Source organism: Amaranthus tricolor, chromosome 5 (genome assembly GCF_026212465.1).
Source record: "Amaranthus tricolor cultivar Red isolate AtriRed21 chromosome 5, ASM2621246v1, whole genome shotgun sequence".
Taxonomy (NCBI): domain Eukaryota; kingdom Viridiplantae; phylum Streptophyta; class Magnoliopsida; order Caryophyllales; family Amaranthaceae; genus Amaranthus; species Amaranthus tricolor.
The window spans coordinates 30,124,316-30,142,900 of NC_080051.1; the positions used below are offsets into that span (position 1 = coordinate 30,124,316).

Consider the following 18,585-nt stretch of genomic DNA (forward strand, 5'->3'; position numbering starts at 1 on the left):
ATAAAAGTAATTTATTTGGAACTAATTTTTTAATACTTTTGGAAGAGTTTTATTTGGAAATACTCCGACTCTGACGTAAAGGTTTTTGTTTTTTTTTTACTTTTTAATTTTGATAAATTTTTTATTAAGACCGTTTCATCGTGAGACGGCTTAATATGGGCTGATCTAATTTTTTATTTCTTAAAATTTTAATGAAAAAACTGTTTTTATATAGTTAACTGCTATGTAAGTTTAACTTTGAACTGCTTGTATGAATCCGTCTTACGGTGAGACGGTCTCATAGAAGACTTGTTGAATGCAATGTATATCTTTTTCATTAATTTTTGGTCTTTTAACATGTTTTTTTTTTCTAATAAATAATCAATGACTATTTTAACCAAACTAATTGATAACAACGTGCTTAAATAGGTGGTTTAACAATATTAAAAAGGAAGTAATTGTTACGATTAAGTCAAACAAGTTAACCAAATCAGTCACCAATAATCAAATTGTCAAGCATCTTTTATATCTCATAAGATGGTAGTTTTCATTTTGATTAAGATGCAAAAAAATAGCTACTAAAATAAATATTAGAATAAAATGATAAGAAAAAACTAGTTTATGTATGAGTGGAGCTAAAATATAAATTTATATCCGTAAATAAAATTAATAAATCAACACTAAATGTTTTAATTGAAAATATTATATGATATTTTACTTATTAAATTATTATATCGCTGGCAATAGTAACAAATCAAGAGTAGGTATTGGTGTAGATTAGTACTTCATAGAATAAAAGTAGAAGTCTAAAATGGAGTTGGGTAAGAAGCCTTGGGAGAAAAGCAATAAGAAGAATACAAGTGTACGTAACGATGACTCATTTACAGACATGCATGATGCATCATACATGATACAACTTGTGGATAGGATTCAATCTTTGAGAAAAAAATAAAAAACATAATAAAAGAATTAAAGAGAAAGTGCGAGGAAAAAAGAAAGTAAATAATGATAATGAATAGAGAAGATGAATTGCATAGATGAAATTAAAAGAGAAAATACTTCTTTTATTTTCATATGTTCTTTTTAAATAGGATTTACGAGTTTTAATGTCAAACTTTGATTATGATTTCTCATCGATCTACATGGCAAAACATATTTATGTAGAATTTTGATAGATTTGTCTCAATATAAATTTTCTAAATATTAACTTTTTAAAATTCTTAAAAACTCACAATTCAAATTATTTGACATTTAAGTTTATATTGGGATCTGTTCAAAAAATAAATAGAAAAAAAAAACAAAATACAGGGTGTAAAATATATAAATGAGATTAAAAAAAATGATAGATCAATTGTCCAAAAATAGAAATAAGCAAATTAAATAAGACAAATTAATGTAAATTGAGTGAGACAGAGAAAGTATATATTTAAAGTCACGAAATAATATAGAAGTATAAATTTTTTTTGTCTAATTACCTAATCCACTTTGATGAAAAGTTCCATTACAATCAACATGTGCCTTAAATAATTAAGGATATACTTGTGTAGTAGTACACATCAAATTGGCATCACTCCAATTAGTATTTAGTATTTGTATTATGTCACCGACTCACCGCTTTCATCTCATAATTATTTTATCTTAAATATTAAAATAGTATAAATAGGGTTAAAATAAATGAAACTGTGTAAACAAGAATTAAGAAAATAATATTATTTAAATGACATTATCTCAAGTAAAAGAAACATACCAAAATATGCGAACGTTGTAGCATTTTGATTGAAGCTGAAAGAATCAATCGCTGTGATTTGTAAATTATCATAAAAAGACAAAATAAATATTAATAAAATAAATAAAATAAAAAAGATATATTAAAATCATAAAACCCCCAACTTATTACATTGTTCCACATCAGGGTGATTTACTAATATCACGATTACCGTTACTTAGATTATATCTATGAAAGACTACCAAAAAGAACATGTAATGTAAGAAAAGTACAAAGATTTCAGTGAATTTTGTAAGTTTGAAACACTATCAGAAGAGAATTTACTCAAAATACAAAGAGCACAACAATGGGTACAAGTTCATCACATGTTAACAAGTACACTAATAGGAATCATCTAAAAAAAATTCCCAACTCCCCCACCATTTACTCGCTACAAAATACATCATCGAATTCTTCGTTTTCCTCCCCAGATTATCATTCTATCGGGCCAAGTAATCTCGAACTTGACAAATTTCTCGCTTTTATTTGTCAATTAGCGTCTTTTCCTTTACGATTTCACCGTTGAGTGCATATGAGATGGCTATTAGCTATAGCGGTCAGAATAATGGGCGACTACAAATACAACATTTGTACAACAGATTCTGTAATCTGTACTTCAAAGAAAAACACATTTATAAGCTTTCGTTAGTGCTTGACATATAACTTTGATCACCGATACATTTGATGACCAAAACCGATGAGCTTGAAGAGTTGGATTGTCATTTTGGAGGTACCGAAATCAAGATCCCACAACATTGGTAGCTGCTTTAGTGAAATTTCCTTTCACATTTCCTGTAGCTGGTCCGGCAGAGGTTTTATTCGTTCCTGTCTCAGCTCCAGTATGAGATTTCTTTATCTGCCAAAATTGAGGAAGAGAATGGTGCAAAACAAACCGTTACACAATATAAAACATTAGAAACCAATTACAGTACACATAAAAAGTAAAATATCAGGTAACGCGTATCTACAAAGAAGAAAAAAGATCGGGTACCAGAGCTAGGCGCTCTTTGTGTATGTCATTAGCAACCTGTAAAAACAAAAATGAATCACCATTATGAACTCAACATGAAACCGACATGAAACGAACATAAATTGACATGAATCATCCCGAGCGCTACAACAATACCAAGATTGGATTACCCTAATGCCAGTAAGAGGGCTCCTTAGTCTGGATTTAGAGAGTAGATGTACACTACCTTACTCCAGTAATAGAAAAGAAGTTGTTTTGAACTGACCCTTAAATTGATCTCAACATGTATTTTTATACGAGGGTGGGTGTTTGTGTGTGTTGAGGGGGACACCATCGAACATTATTGCAAAGTGTTGATTTCGTGTTGGGCTTTTCAAGTCTGGTGTTGGGCTTCAAACATGGGAGTAATCTTAATTTCAATGAAAAAGGTGTGATTCGTCTGGGATGGGATAACTTGGCATTTTCAAGGTCAAATTTTCCTATACAATAAGTTCTATATCTCATTCAAAATCTGATACTCACTGGTTTCTTATAGGTCCTGATTTCATCTCCACTAAATCCAGGAAGCGTCATGTTCCAAGTTCTATCTGCGTTCACATAAACAACTATTCAAATTAGCAGAAGAACAAACATATTTTGATGATTAATTGACATGCTAGAATATGAAATTTAAACATTGCCTATCATTGACCTATATGCAGCAGTATGTCCTTTGCTTCCAGTGTACTCGACTTCCTATGTTTGGCCAATGAACAGCCAAATGTCGTTATCTGCTCAATAAAAACACACAAGAGTTAGTTTCTTAATGGGATGTAATATAATTTTAATGAGGCAATGGTGAACATGTTTCATACTTGTATGTGGTTTGGAAAAAATTTTAAGGTATTATAACAGCATCTAATAATGGCTACATAAGAACATTCACAAACTCTGTGATGAGGTGCATTCAAAATTAAGTTATCACTCGTCACGAAAGTAGAAGTTCAAACTCACCGAGTCGATAAATTCTTCAGCAATATCAACTAAAACATCTTCAACTTCAGGATCAAGTTTCTCAGATGGATCAATCTGATGATATAGCAAACGTAAATTCCAATTCTTAAGGGGGTGGAGGGAATATTACAGGAAGCAAGGAGCCAAAGATTGAAGGCAGAAAAAAGAATCCACCTGATTCACGATTTCCTGGATGTTTCTCTTGCTTAGGATCGTGCTACAAGCTTCAGATATCTCAGTAGCATTTGAATTTTCAGTGGGGCGGCCAGAGGGGGCGATGCTTGCTTGCCCAATTGCTGGGGAAGGAGGTTTCTGATTCGTTGATCCCTGAACCCTGATGAGTTGTTGGTTAGCTAAAGGTTGTGGAACTCTAGCTGACGAGAGCTGCTGTCCATGATTGTCTTGGGATTGATTTGATGCTGGAATCTGTTGCGGCTGTTGGGAAGAAGGCAATAATTGATGTGGCAGTGAAGCTTCTTGCAACAGCTGAGGTGATTGCTGAGGGATATGAGATCTCTGCTGTAACGATTGAGGATTCACTTGGGTTCTGATAGATTGGGATGGCAAAGGAGGGCGCCCATGTTGAGCAGATAACCACGGCTGGTGTGGAGACTGCTGGTTTTGTGATGTACTGGGTGTTGATGTACTCGAGGCAGAAACAGAGGAAGCTCTCAACATGCCATGTCCTTGAAAATTCTGCAAAGTTAGGTCAAACAAGTGAACTTACAATGTCTAGGAAAAGGAAAATCTTTTGAGGATCTCAAACCAAAATCAGTTCTAACAGTGAAGGATACATCCAAGAATAGAAAAATAATCAACAAAGGCTAAATGGGAGGCTAGTTGAGAAGCGAAGTGAGGTGAGTTTAACAGCCAAAAAGAATTTAAAAAAAAAAAAAAAACTATTAGCATGAAAATCACCCTTTAGTAGGAATGAGTGAGGCATTCGAAGATGAAAGTTGAAACTATTCAGTGCAAGATTTCATGATATAGGTAAATCAAAGACACTTCTTATTTGAGCAGTTCCATCAATCAAATCCTAGAATTATTATAAAAATCCAACCCACCCTTAACATTCAGCAATTTCTTCCCTTGATAATGCTGCTCTTCGCAATAAATTTCTTCCAAGTTGCAAACAACAGTAAACATAGATTCACAGTCAACAAGAATCGATTGAAGGTGTTAAAAGAAAAGTGGTTTAACAAATTGGAATATTCAGTAGTTCTATGTAATCCTATAGTTCAGGAAAAGCCTTATATCAAGCCCTAACTAGCCACTCGATATAATTTTCTGCCATTAATTGTTATTAAATTATTACAATGTCGTGCTAAGAACTAAAAGACATAAATCAAAAATTTGACATAATAAAAACGCAAGATGTTTAAGTATGAATGGAGCCAGAGTGCCAAAAGCTTGAAAAAAATTCTTCAATTTTCTACATTATATAAAGCCTGAAAAAAATTCTTCGAACAATTTCTCATTGCATTCACCTGCAGACTACATTATATAGTGCTTTTACTTGGTTTCGTGTGATTTGTTTTTGATTTTTTTGGATATTACGCCCTTTGTAAGATAATGTTATGTTAATACGTAAGTATGAAAAAAAGAGGGAAAGAGTGATTATTTGATGGCATTTGAGTAAACGGATATTTCATGATATACCACTGAGTTTCTTCGAAATTCACCATATACCACACAAAATGTTTTAATTCACCATATACCATTGAGTTTTCGTTCGTTAGAACAGAATACCATTAATGGCAACTGTCGTTAGTGTGTCGTTTGTGGTAAATTATTAATTCACCATATACCATTAATTTTATTTTTTTTGCGTCAAATACCATTTTTTGCGTCAAATCTGATGATAGCTGATATCCGTATGTATCAAGAAACGACACACTAAAATTGCATTGGTAACAATAGCTATGCTATAGAAAAAGGCAGAGATATCCGAAACTACTATATGAATGTTTCTAACTCATCATAACTCATCAAGGCACACGCAAGTATACATGTTTGTGACATCGCGTGGCTAAAATAGGCTACGTTTACAAGCAAATTCAAAAGAAGACATCACTTCAAGCAGGAAAACCCTAGATAAGTTGGTAGTTTACAAGCAATAAAGATGATTAGAAAAATTTAGTCTCTATGCCCAGCATATGAAACGCAAGTTTTAAGGTGTGCAACCATGGATGAGTTCGTCTACAGATCATGCCTATCCCTCACCAAATTTGAAAAACTAGTTCAGCCCACAAGTCATCAGAGAACATGCAGCATGCCTCTTTAGCCGCAAACTTAAAAGAGTCGTGACAAGCAGCTTTAAAGTTTACAATCTTATTATTGATTAAGTTATCTTTATTAAGAATTTAAGATGAAGCATATTGAGAAACGCTGCAACCATGGGCACATTAAGGATTACGGAACATGTGGTCCTTTGTAAAAATGGGCAGCAGATGTCATGTTTTATCAAGATATGAACCAAGATTAAAGCTCATTCAAGTCAATTGCTCGTAAAGCACTCATTTATCCTACAGAGATGCCCTATTATACTAAAAGCCTTATTAAAAAGATAGTAGAAGAAAGGAAAACAACAAAGAAATCAACCAAAATGGATCACGTTCAACCCCATCACAGACTCGTATTCCAAAAATTCAGCAACTAGGTTTTCAACTATTGTCAGATTTGACGCAAAAAATGGTATTTGACGCAAAAAAAATAAAATTAATGGTATATGATGAATTAATAATTTACCACAAACGGCACACTAACAGCAGTTGCCATTAATGGTATTCTGTGCTAACGGACGAAAAATCAATAGTATATGGTGAATTAAAACATTTTGTGTGGTATATGGTGAATTTCGAAGAAACTCAGTGGTATATCATGAAATATCAGTTGAGTAAATAGTGGGATCTCATTAAAGCATAAATAGGGAAAAAAGGTTACTAAATTGGAAAATGGAACACTTGCTTTTAACATGCCAATAGCGGAAAGCGGACATTTGATTAGAATAAGAGGGAGTATGTTTTTAAAGATATTTCCCTATTTTCTGGCCCTTAACAAATACTAAGGATGATGCCTGCTAAACCCTGGACACATAGAACATTTGAGACTAAATTGAGGAAGAAAAGAAACAAAAAATTGCCTATTGTAGCCCGAATACATGGGCAAGGTGACCAGAACCACTCCGGTAAATTTCTTCATAGTTTTGGATCACTCATAAACACAAATAAGAAACTGACCAAGTGCAATAGAACATGATTACTCAAGCGATAATCCTCCACAGCTATAACAGTTGCACGCATAATGTTTTTGGTCCTAGATCACTTAAAAACACAAGAAAACATAAAGTTTACAATCCCTAAAGTTTCATAGAAATCTAACTTTCAATATACACCCCTTTCGGCCACATCCCTAAAATTCTAGAGTATTATAAGCTCCTTGAGATATGACTCGCTAAATGCCACTTGTCCATAGTCTAGAATTTTCTTATAATATTTTACAAATATATTTTCTTGCACAGCTCTAGTTACCTATTGAGAAATGAGTCCTAAGAATCCTTCAAATTCATTAACGGCATACAAGAAAAATTTACATAGTTCAAAATGGCTTTTACTCACTCCAGAGTGTTTCAAAATTTTAGTGCTCTAGTGTTACAATGTACTAGAGTTCAATAACAACGAGTCCCAATGGCACATTTCTCAAGGAAAATCTCAACAATCCCAAATATTACTGAAACAAGATGATGTCACGAAGTTCCTTAGATCCTAAAGAACCCCATACAAAATATATTGTGGCCGTAGGATTTTGTTTGCCCCTCCAACTCGCTTAGTATTATGTTTGTGTAAAGGATGTGTCAAAACGGGTCATTGCCGATGTCTCATATAAACCTCCGCTATGGGAATTGTCTATTCATATGGGTATCTTTGTGGGATGATCACAAGCAATGCTCCAAGGGTTAAGAATAAGTCTTAAATCGTGAACGAACACTTCAACTAAGATAAGCAATAAACCTAGTTGCAACAATAACCAATCATCATATTACCTAAAAAATTCTCCACACATAAAAATTAAATCTTCAACATAATTCAAGAAAACCTATAACCATTTTTAAGGAAGGAGTTCCTAAAAAATTTCCTGATAAAACATCTTCTGGAAATGATAGAAAACTTGTACAATTATATGAATCCTCCTATAAGGACCTAAAAGAGCACTAAACACACTTCCTTTGATTTTAAAACAAATGATTTACTAAGCCCTCATAGTCATATTGCAAAAATCACATATTGATAAAAGAAAATTAAAACCATCAGATCATTATCAGAGAAGTAATCATTTTTTCCCTTCCCTAAATCACCATCAACATCCTACACATATATCTGCTCATAATGTTACAATGTAACTAGACATTAACCTGGGAAGCAGAAGGCAAACTATTGGATGCAGGCTGAGGTCTAATGCCTGATGCTGCTTGGACTGGTCTTTGCTGAAGAAGAGCAGAAGGTGGAACCCCACCGGGACGTAATTGAGAGCCTATCATCCCCATACTCGGCATTCCATGAATAGATGGACGTGCCTACAAAGCATTTCCACAAAACATTCAATGCCAAAAAGGTGATAAATCAATACAGAATGATCAAGAACCGTTAGTTTTAATGGTGACTTGAGTGCACCAAATAAAGTCAACCGTTAGTTTTAATGGTGACTTGAGTGCACCAAATAAAGTCTATGCATTATGTGAGCATAGAGATGGAATCCCATGGGCGGATTAATGTGTGTTAAGTGTGTGCATTAAGTATGCACATTAAGAGGAAAGTTTATGGTGGTGTTTAAAAGTGTGTTAATGCATTAAGTTATGAGTGTATTAATAGGTGTCTTAAACATGGATATTAAGTTGGCATGATGAATGATAGTTAATGAAAAGACTAAATGGTGAAGATTCTTGTACGAGGCATCCAAGTAATGAAGCATTGCCTTGATCAAGCATTGGATTCCGTTTTTGACTCTTAAAGTTCCTTAAAGTTGCTTGTTGTGCATTAATCCTTAGCCTTAATTATGTAATACTCATTAATGTACAAACCTCTATAAATAGAGGTCTCATATGCCATTGTAACCTATCCACAAAAACACCCCAAGTTTAAACACATAGCCTATATCTCTTTCTCTATTCTCCATTTGAGAGTTCTTTGAACTCCTTTGTGATAATATAAGTGAGATACTACACACCGAAGGACGTAGCCTTAATTGGTGAACCTCGTTAAATCTTTGTGTCATTTTATTACATTGTTTTCTCTTACAAACATTCATTTCATTGAAAGTGTAATTTGTTCGTCACAAGACTTCATACACTCAATCTTGGTGATGTTGGAGTTTGAAACACGTGGTTTGAACTCTAATATAGAGTCGTTTTCAAGAACCAATCTTTTTTAGAAAAATTATGATCACTCTTAAGCTCAAAACCTGAATGACAAAATCAACATCAATCCATCTAAATTAAACCAGTACATAAGAATTCAAAATTAATCTTAACCCCAAAAGGCTTGAAATTGGACAAGTTCCTCATAAACCCATCAAAATGAAATCATTAATTCACAGAATCACACAACGAAAAATGACGAAACAGCAAGAAGAGACTAACCGGAGAGGGAGACGAAGCAGGTGGACCAACAAAGTGAGCACCAAAAGAGGAAGAAAACGAAGAAGGTTGAGAAGAAACGGAAGAAGCTGGGACACCAATAGCAATGCCAACTCTTTGTGGAGGAGGAACACCTGGAGATGAAGTAGAAGTAGGAGTAGAAGTTGAGGAAGAAGAAGATGAAGAATGAAATTGAGAAGGGAAATGAGAGAATTGAGAAGTGGGTTGAGACCAAGGTCTATTAAATGGAGGCCTAGTACTAATGTTGTTGTTAGCAGGTGGCTGTTGAGGGAAATTTGTGGGGATCGGATTAGGATTAGGATTAGGATTAGGATTAGGATTAGGGTTAGGGTTAGGGGTTGGAATTGGGGAAGAAGATGATGAAATGGTATGAGGTGTTTGGAATGGTTGTGATTGTGGAGTTTGAGAGGAAGAAGAGGGTGGCTCTAATGGCTGTGGCTGTGCTTGTGGCTGTGGCTGTGGCTGTGGCTGTGCTTGTGGCTGTGGCTGTGGCTGTGGTTGTGGCTGTGGCTGTGGTTGTGGAGTTTCAGTAACAATTGGAGGAGTCTCCATTGAAGGTTGTGAAGAGGTTGTAGGAGTGGGAATTGGTGGAGAATCCATTGAAGGTAGAGAAAGAGACAAGAAAGGGTTTGTGTATTAATTTGGGGATTTGGGTTTGAAGATAAACTCACTGTGTTTTGAGCATTCAAGTATGGAAGAAGTATAAATTGGGAGTCAAAGTCACTTTTGGTAACACTAAGACCACTCTTACATGAAAACTTGCCATGTTTCTGATAGTAAATAATATAACTTTTTAATTTTTTTGTTATAATAATATGAATTTTAAATAAAAAATAATAATCGGCTATATTTTGCTTTAGAATTTTTTGTTATAATAATACGAATTTTTTAATTAACAATGAAGGGTCAAGTATCTTTTGCTTTAGAATCTAATAAAATAGGTGACAATTTATACTAAAAAAACTAAATTAAATAAAAAAACAAAACTCTCATTTCCTTCACCTCTACTAGCAATTTAAAATTATAAGTGACCACTTTGAGATTATAAGTAATCATTTAAAACTATTAAAAATAATCAATTTAAATTTGTAAATCTTTAAGATTACAATTGGTCATTTTAAAATCATAAATGATTAAAAAGGTAATAAGTGATCATTTAAGACTATAAGTGTGCATTAGGTCAACCTAGAGATGATCTCCAATAATTCCGTCTCATGTGAGAATTTGTGACTTGGGAGTTTAATCTCAATCATTTTTAAGGTTAGTAATCAGAATGTCACTTTATTCATTCTTCCAATAGAATTTACAGGGAGCAAAAGAAAGAATTTCACAGTTTACAACCCATGCCTTGCATGGATAAATCAAAGGAAGAGCAAATGAACAAATGTAGTCTCCACAGTCAATTACATAGGATTGATGATTTTAACATATATTTGCACAAATCACATTACTTTACATACAAGACCCTCTATTCGATCAAACATCTAAAGACGAACAGCGAACTGTAGTGAACTCTACCAGGCACCAGCAACATGTCAACCACTACAACATGGTCCTCTCTGCGTAGACACGTCTCTTCCAGCAGCGTTTCCTTGAGTACCTCCATATCCAACTTTAATCCCGTAAGACTGCATACAGAAGAACAATTTTAGTAGGTAACTCTAACTGTTAATCGTATGAGTAACACAAATTAAAATTAAGTAGTATTTAAATCTAAAAAACAATATTTTCTACAAGGATGCTGACAATGGTGTACTCGATACTTTCTCTAGCAGCTTGTTCGAAGATTCCATTCATTTACCTGTAAGCTAATAGAACTAACCTAAAAAAGAAATGGAGGTAGTACTGGGGAAATGTTGTACCAATCACGGAGATAAAAGCAAGAGAAAACTGATGTTAGCTTTCATATGGTTGGTGTCTACTTATAATGCACTGTTGTAATTCTCTGACTTTAGATTCACAATGGATTATAGTAAAATGAGACATTAAAACATTTCAAGTTTTATATAAGTGAACTTGTAGATAATATTTGCAAGCAAGAGTCAATTTGCAACCCTCTTTGTTATTACACAAGGATATAGTTGCGTACATTCGATCCTCCAAACTCCGTCTCAGCAGGAGCGACTTGACGTTGAGGTAATGACATATTGTAAAAGCTTATTTGGTCGTCAAACTTCTATTAGGTTAACGCCTCTCCCTTGACACAATTTAAATGCCTAGTATAAAAATATGAACACATATCTACTATCAGTAATAGACAATCAAAGTAAACCAAAATTTATCACGGGGTACATAAACAAAAGTTTATCGAAACAAGCTAGGCCAAGTATGCAATGTTCTCATCTTTGCAAGGGATATGACTGGTACTACACAATATTTCAGCTGAGATTAGCTTAATTGCAACAAGTGGTTAGAAAAGACTCCAAGTGGAAGCTTGTTGAAGAAGCCGAGTATATAGTTACATATAGCTTGTGCAAAATTCTAACAGCGCATTATAAGTAGACGAAAGCAGTAACAAGGACGATATGTGAAGAACTAATAGTTGTATTGTTCTACATTTCCCTTCATTTTAATCTTCTCAACATTCGCTTTATTTCAATGGAGTTCTATAATTCTCAATGTAGTTTTCCATGTTCTTTGTATTCTCCAATGGCCATGTTGTTTGTAGCCAAATAGCAGAATATACACATGTCTGAGGAAACTTTTTCAGTAATCCAAAGATATTACAAAGTAAATAGAGCGATGTCAATGTTTTACGTGCAGCAGAAAGCACAGAATAAATCCCCTTGTTCAATTTACAATCATTCTCGAATTCCATTTTCTAACGTCTTGACTCTTGAGATGCAAAAGCGGTCAAAATTTTAAAAATAAAATTGCACAAGAGCAGTAGATCCAAGATGTTAACATGTTGCTGTTCATACAAAAATGAAGTTTCAAGGACATGGACAACAAGACTTAGTTGCAAAGTACACAAATTGGATATGATCGTGTTTGAAAGTCCAATAATTAGACTTCTAAACCACATCACAACCCCCTATCACATTGTGAGATAATAATAATGTTGATATAGACAGAAATCTGTTAGACACCTTCACTTCAACTTACAAAATTTATGTGGTGAGAATAGACATTTCCACTTCATCTTAAAATCACAAAGATCCAACTTTAATAACGGCCTACATGCGCAGCAAAAAATCTAGGAGCAACTGCAACAAACAAAAGAAGAAGGAGGAGGGACTTCTTTAAGTGGACTTTAGGGTTTTCCGGTGGAAATAAAGTGAAAGCTTCATGGTAACGCTCCCACTTCCAACTTATAGGTTGGGGTTTGATTTTTCACTAACCTAAATCCTCATTTCTAATTTGGCAATGATTGTGGGTTGTTCCTCATGGATAGAACACCTAGTCTCTAGTCCAAAAGGTTAGAAACTCATCGTGAGTTGACATCCACTGGTACTTCCCCGAACTCACAAGCTCTGTACCAGTAAACCTTCTAAGGCCACTTAATATTCAAATAAAAAGAAAACATTCTTTTTGTGTCAATGCTACAAGGACAAGGTAGAATCAGCTAACCTCATTTGATATATCAAAAACTCCATCCTGAATCTTCTTGTAGATTGTGGAAGCAGTTTGTATAAATGCCTTTCAAATAAAAGAGTTATCAGATCATACATTATAAATGATTGATGCCTTTTTAAAGAATTTTACATAATAAATCCGTAGATATCAATATGAAGTGCAGCATTCAAGAAATGCAATTTAGTACCTCCTCAACATTTTGAGAAGTTTTTGCAGAACACTCCATAAATATCAATCCATGTTCCTTTGCAAACTGCTCGCCTTCCTCAGTGCTTACTGCTCTCCTATGAGCAAGATCACTTTTGTTACCAACAAGCAAGATTGTCATGTTTGCATTTGCATGTTGCCTCGCATCTTCCAGCCAACTTGCAAGGTGATTAAAAGTCTCCCTCCTGTACAAAACACCAAAAAGATTAATAATCCAGGCAGATGTCCAAATTACGAAAAGGGGGGCTATTCATCCCACATTTAAGAAATACACATAATATGTTGGTCCATAGATTATTTTATAATATAAAAAATAGACCAACCAATTCCAACAAGAACTCCAAGAGCTAGTATTTGTTTAAAGCAGAATTTCTTTTTCAAAATTTACAGTATTATTGACGTTGACAAGTACAAGTTGAGTACAACTATATATTCAAATCAACAAGCTCTGATGACTTAAGAGTTAAGATGTCTGAAGACCTTTTCTCTTCATTTCTTTCATTTGAACAGGGGGGGGGGGGGGGGGGTAAGAAAATGTCAAATAATTAAATTTTTGCTTATGATAACCAGAGATATGATATTCTTTGCAGGCTCCATCACCTGGTAATGTCATAAACCAGAAGAGCGCCAGCAGCCCCTCGGTAATAAGACCTTGTGATAGATCTAAATGATTCTTGACCAGCCTATAGCAGAAGACAGACGGTCAAATTCATAAAATTGCAACATTATTCAATTATTTGACAACATTAATATTTGGTACCAACCGTATCCCAAATCTGCAACTTTATAGGCTTGTTATCAATTGTAACCATCCTGGCCCCAAATTCAACACCAATGGTCAAGTCGTGCACAGGCTGAAACCTCTTGTCTGTAAACTGCAGAAGAAGACATGATTTCCCCACTCCTGTGAATAAAACATGCATGTCTTAGTTTTGACCATCTATTTTAAATGAGTTCAACAGTAATCTATACAAGATATTATGATGACTATATATAAGCAATTGGACAACATATTCATGGAAAAGATAAAACTCACTCTGGTTAGCCTATATACATTTTCGATCCCTTGTGCAACCATTCTTCCCAGAAACCTCAAGGCCAAACTCCAAAAAATGTTTTAATTTAAAAGCTTCTTGACTGTGATGTCAAATACTTAACGATTTTTAGTACTATCAGTATCACCAATTTACTTTTCTTTACATACAATCATACACGAATAATTCCTTTGAAAATACGTAATATTATGTTATTATACAGATTTCAGCTAAAATCTTTCACCAGTCTCAGTGGATTCAATTAACATCCTTGAGTGGGATAGCTATCACTTGTCAACTTCATGTTGTGTGGCAATCATAAGCACATGACAAAAGGAACTGGGCATCTGCGTCCAACTAATTTCTTCTTTAAACTTTCCTAAAAGGTAACAGCCAGTTTGGTATAAGGAGTTGAAAATGGCAATGGTAATGAAATTTTAGTGTACTTTTGCTTGGACAATCTTCATGCTCATGCTTATCCAACTTCAAAGTTATCTTGTTCTTCACAAAATTCATTCCCATCCAATACCATTTGAAGGAGTGGTATTAAGTGGTAATGAAAATTTATGAAGAAAAAAAGGTCTCGGGATAGAGTTCCATTTTCACGAGGATGACATACTACTTATCTTAAAATTTACACCAATTTTTTTTTACCATTACCACTATATATGGATCTAAATGTCAGAATTTTAGAAAAGATCGTTGTAGGAAGATGAGGGTTGCGGAAAATGTGGATGATTAAATGGATAAATGGACATACTCTGAGAGATGGAATTCGAACGAAGGCACAAGAAAAGGTTCAGCGTCACAGATATTGAGAAAAAGATGAAAGATAATATTTTACAATGGTTTGAGCACGTGCAACGCCTTAATATTCGCAACCTTCCATTCTTAGCACCAAGGGTAGTTTATGAAGCCACAGATTGATAATCTCTAGGGATGAAACCACAGATTGAAGGGTTTAAATTCATTCAGGGTGGAGCAACATGATTCAAAGCATATAAGTTATGAATTATGATGTCGTCAATTATTTCAAATAATTTCTCTGCTACAATTCAAGTATTCAACTTAATCAAATCCCTAAATAAAAATACATTTACATAATTTTCTTTAATAATCAACAAGCTACGGCATACCAATCAATAAAAGGATGATGATCAAAACTAAGCGATTATATAATCATTCATAAAACAAAATTAACATAAATAGCAATGAGATTTAGAAATGATTACCGGTATCTCCGATGATAATGTATTTGAAAAGGTATGCGTATGACATATCCACAACACAACACAACACAACGATCGTAATTAAGAATTATTTGTTGATAATCAATAATTAATTAAGAATTGATTGATTAATTAATAAATATAGATTGAAAAAATGGAAGATAATATTTTGAAATGGGAAAATAGATAGAGATTGAAAGAGAAGAGAGAAAGACGTCAGAAAAAATTATGGAAGTTTTTCTTTCCTCCTTCCTTCTGCTGCTCGCAAGAAAATCAAGTTGACATCTTTGAACGCGGGTATTTCCCGAATCGTCGGTTAGGGTTAACCTACTAGGTGCTAACGAGCGTCAGTTTGAGAGGCACGAGACGCTCGAGCTCGGTCAAAACTTAATTTAGTCGATTTGAATAGACTTGATATGAGTTGAACATATTGTGAATATCAGAATATTACTGAAAAAAAGTGCACATACTTTATAAGCCAAAGAGATGTATATCATTTCAAAACTATATTGGTAATGGAAAAGAGACTCCAATAACTAATAAATTGTGCACATCATTTTTAATTTGTCGATGTGCGATAAACCATAGCAACATGAATCCCCATCAAATTTGCATGTGAGAGTAATCAATTAGGACAGGAACGCAATTCTTTTCGGATCTACCATTTTGATTTTTAATAGGACCATCGGGTTGGATATCATGTTTAATTAAGCTGGACTTATTGTGAATGCCAGCATATTAACGGAAAAACACGAAGTGCACACATTTCATAACCAAAGAGATCTACACCACCCAAAATCATAAGGTAATGGGAAAATGGCATCCAATAACCTATAAAGTGTGCACAAAATTTTTAATTCGTCGGATTAACCATCCCAACACATTAAACTTAAGAATTATACATTAGTCAAGCGGTTAAGGGTATGTTTGGCCTAGCTTTTGGAAATAAACTTTTTTTTCCTAAAAGTAATTCTGTAGAAACTGTTTTTAGAGAAACATTTTTTAGAAACGGATATGTTTAGCTTCATATTTTTAAAAAGAGTTTTTGGAAAACAAAAACAATTTGTGTGTTTGGCCTTTTTTTTCCTATGTTTACTTAAAGTTAGTGTTATATGACGGAAAAACATATAGCATACACTAAAAATAGTTGATGAGTTAAGTCAGGAAGCATTGATTTTAAGAGAAACACCCAAAAAACATATAACATATAGTAAAAAAATAATCACTACAATGTTAGAAAAAGAAAATTCAAATACACTAAAGTAATTGAAAATAAAAATAAATACCAAATTTGACAATTTACTATATGGAAAAACATATATGTTAATAAATTTAAAGATAAAACATATATGAAAATTTGATGTAATTTGATCGGATAATATTCAATAACCGTAGAATTACTTAAAATAATTGGGATGTTGGTTGTAATAACAAATGAATAATTATGCAATGAAGTAGAAATTTTGAATTTTGAAGGAAGATATAGGGGAAAAAGAAGTAATGAAAAAGATTTTCATAATTAGTTGGAGAGAATATAAGAATTTTTTTAACATAAAATAAGAAAAGTATGTAGCTCTTTGAGAAGTTGGGAGGAGAAGTTACAATTTGTAGCTTCTCCTCTTGACCCTTGTAGAAGTCGTTTTTAGCTTTTTTCAAAATTATTTCAACTTGTTACAAATATAATATTTGGCCAAATTTTGACTTTTCTGTTGCAAAAGTTGTTGTAAAAGCTTGACCAAATACTACCTAAGAGTTTTTTAATTTTTTTTTTTTTTACTTTTTATGACACTGGTTAGACTCTCACCATTTATATAAAAAAATAATTGTCCCTTGCATGTAGATAGACTCTAGCTTACCCAAAATTAAAAAAAAAAATAAATAAATGAAACTCATTTAAACTTGGCTTAAAAATCTACTAGTATACAACTATACAAGATTGTTGTGATTTGGTTTAGCCAAGGTTTGACTTAGCTTTATTATGTTTTGTAATCATCTTCTAGAAGATATGGAGCAGGAGGAACAGATTGATTCACGGCGGTTTTTCTATGTTAAGTTGAGCTAAGACTTGGGAATAATCAAAGTCTTTTGACATGCATGAAAAAGGGAGTTTAAATGGTGAACGTTATGAAGTAGTTTTCCAATTTTCAAAAGTTTTTTTTTTTTTTTGCCTTTATATAAAGAGCTGAATATTTTGGATTAAAATTGTAGGATCGTGCAAAAGCAAAAGTTTTCTCTTGCTGAAGCACTCAATCAAGTGGGATATTGCTTAAATAAGCAAAGACCAAAAGTCAGAGACATTAATTTGTTGGAAGGCTGCTTAACCGAGCAACCAAAAGCTCCATCGATTGAATATGTGTCTGCCCCAAGGATGAAGTTTGACCTATAATCATCAACTTATGTTATATTTTCTATCATCTCTTCATATGAAAGCCTTTTAGTCAAACATAAATTTGTATATGAAGCGATTTCACAATGAGACCTGCTCCATACACGAACCACATAGTCCAACTAATACAAACTATGAAAATATGAGCTCTTTATTTTGAAGTTTTCTTGCTAAGAGACGATCTCTCATAAGTTATAAGATTAATCATTAGGTAAGAAGCACAAATTTCTAATCAATCACCGTTATTTGTAAATCACCACAAAAAGACAAAAAAAATAATAAAATATACAAAACCAAAAAAAATAAAGTAAAACAACAAAACTCTCACCCTATCAAATACTACCACATAAGGACAATTTGTTGACCTTACAAATAAATATTATTTACTATAAGACTTTTTCGATAACAAGTATGTATGCAACTTGCAACTTACAAATAAATATTATTTACTATAAGATTTTTCGATAACAAGTATGTATGCAACTTGCAACTTATGCAAAGTGTTAAATCTTTCATTTCAAAAAAGGTGGATAAGAATTAAAGTTGTGATTTTTTATTAATGTTGACTTCTGATATCATTTCAATAAATCAATTCAATCAAAAATTAAAGTTAGTTATTGTAACTCTAAGAAATCTTATATATTCCATTGCGACGTATACATGTATAACAATTAATATGTACTCCCTTTGTTCCCTAATGAAGTTCCCATAGTGTTTACGAAATTAAGAAAAATAGAATTTTTAGATATTGGATATATTATTTAATTGAAAAATAAAGTTGATGGAAGAAAAG

The 18,585-nt window shown here is 33.2% G+C and overlaps 2 protein-coding genes across 3 annotated transcripts; both read right to left on the minus strand.

Annotated features, from left to right (window-relative positions):
- Positions 1-1,751: 1,751 nt before the first annotated feature.
- Positions 1,752-10,123, minus strand: LOC130812920 (transcription initiation factor TFIID subunit 12). The gene is made up of 8 exons (XM_057678566.1): positions 9,343-10,123; positions 8,119-8,280; positions 3,882-4,403; positions 3,708-3,782; positions 3,406-3,484; positions 3,237-3,301; positions 2,736-2,771; positions 1,752-2,600 (listed from the first exon to the last, which is right to left on the minus strand). Exons 1-8 carry the CDS (start codon positions 9,958-9,960, stop codon positions 2,484-2,486), a joined length of 1,674 nt encoding a protein of 557 aa, XP_057534549.1. The 5' UTR covers positions 9,961-10,123; the 3' UTR covers positions 1,752-2,483.
- Positions 10,124-10,612: 489 nt separating this feature from the next.
- LOC130813235 (ras-related protein RABB1c-like) lies at positions 10,613-15,767 on the minus strand. 2 transcript variants are annotated; one of them, XR_009042186.1, is made up of 7 exons: positions 15,410-15,767; positions 13,908-14,047; positions 13,744-13,826; positions 13,124-13,328; positions 12,931-12,999; positions 11,450-11,576; positions 10,613-10,988 (listed from the first exon to the last, which is right to left on the minus strand). XR_009042186.1 is itself a non-coding variant. In XM_057679020.1 (6 exons), exons 1-6 carry the CDS (start codon positions 15,453-15,455, stop codon positions 10,896-10,898), a joined length of 636 nt encoding a protein of 211 aa, XP_057535003.1. In that variant the 5' UTR covers positions 15,456-15,767; the 3' UTR covers positions 10,613-10,895. The 2 variants fall into 2 exon arrangements, 1 of the variants encoding a protein (XP_057535003.1); XM_057679020.1 differs by lacking the exon at positions 11,450-11,576.
- Positions 15,768-18,585: the final 2,818 nt, after the last annotated feature.

What these genes read in the sequence shown, in the direction of transcription:
- LOC130812920 (XM_057678566.1), bottom strand. Translation starts at nt 9,960, where the DNA reads ATGGATTCTCCACCAATTCCCACTCCTACAACCTCTTCACAACCTTCA. An exon ending in CTGCTTCGTCTCCCTCTCCG is followed by an intron (nt 8,281 to 9,342) that starts GTTAGTCTCTTC and finishes AATGCTTTGTAG; the next exon opens with GCACGTCCATCTATTCATGG. An exon ending in ACAAAGAGCGCCTAGCTCTG is followed by an intron (nt 2,601 to 2,735) that starts GTACCCGATCTT and finishes CAATTTTGGCAG; the next exon opens with ATAAAGAAATCTCATACTGG.
- LOC130813235 (XM_057679020.1), bottom strand. Translation starts at nt 15,455, where the DNA reads ATGTCATACGCATACCTTTTCAAATACATTATCATCGGAGATACCG. An exon ending in AGTTGCAGATTTGGGATACG is followed by an intron (nt 13,827 to 13,907) that starts GTTGGTACCAAA and finishes CTTCTGCTATAG; the next exon opens with GCTGGTCAAGAATCATTTAG. An exon ending in CTGGTTTATGACATTACCAG is followed by an intron (nt 13,329 to 13,743) that starts GTGATGGAGCCT and finishes TGTTTTGTACAG; the next exon opens with GAGGGAGACTTTTAATCACC.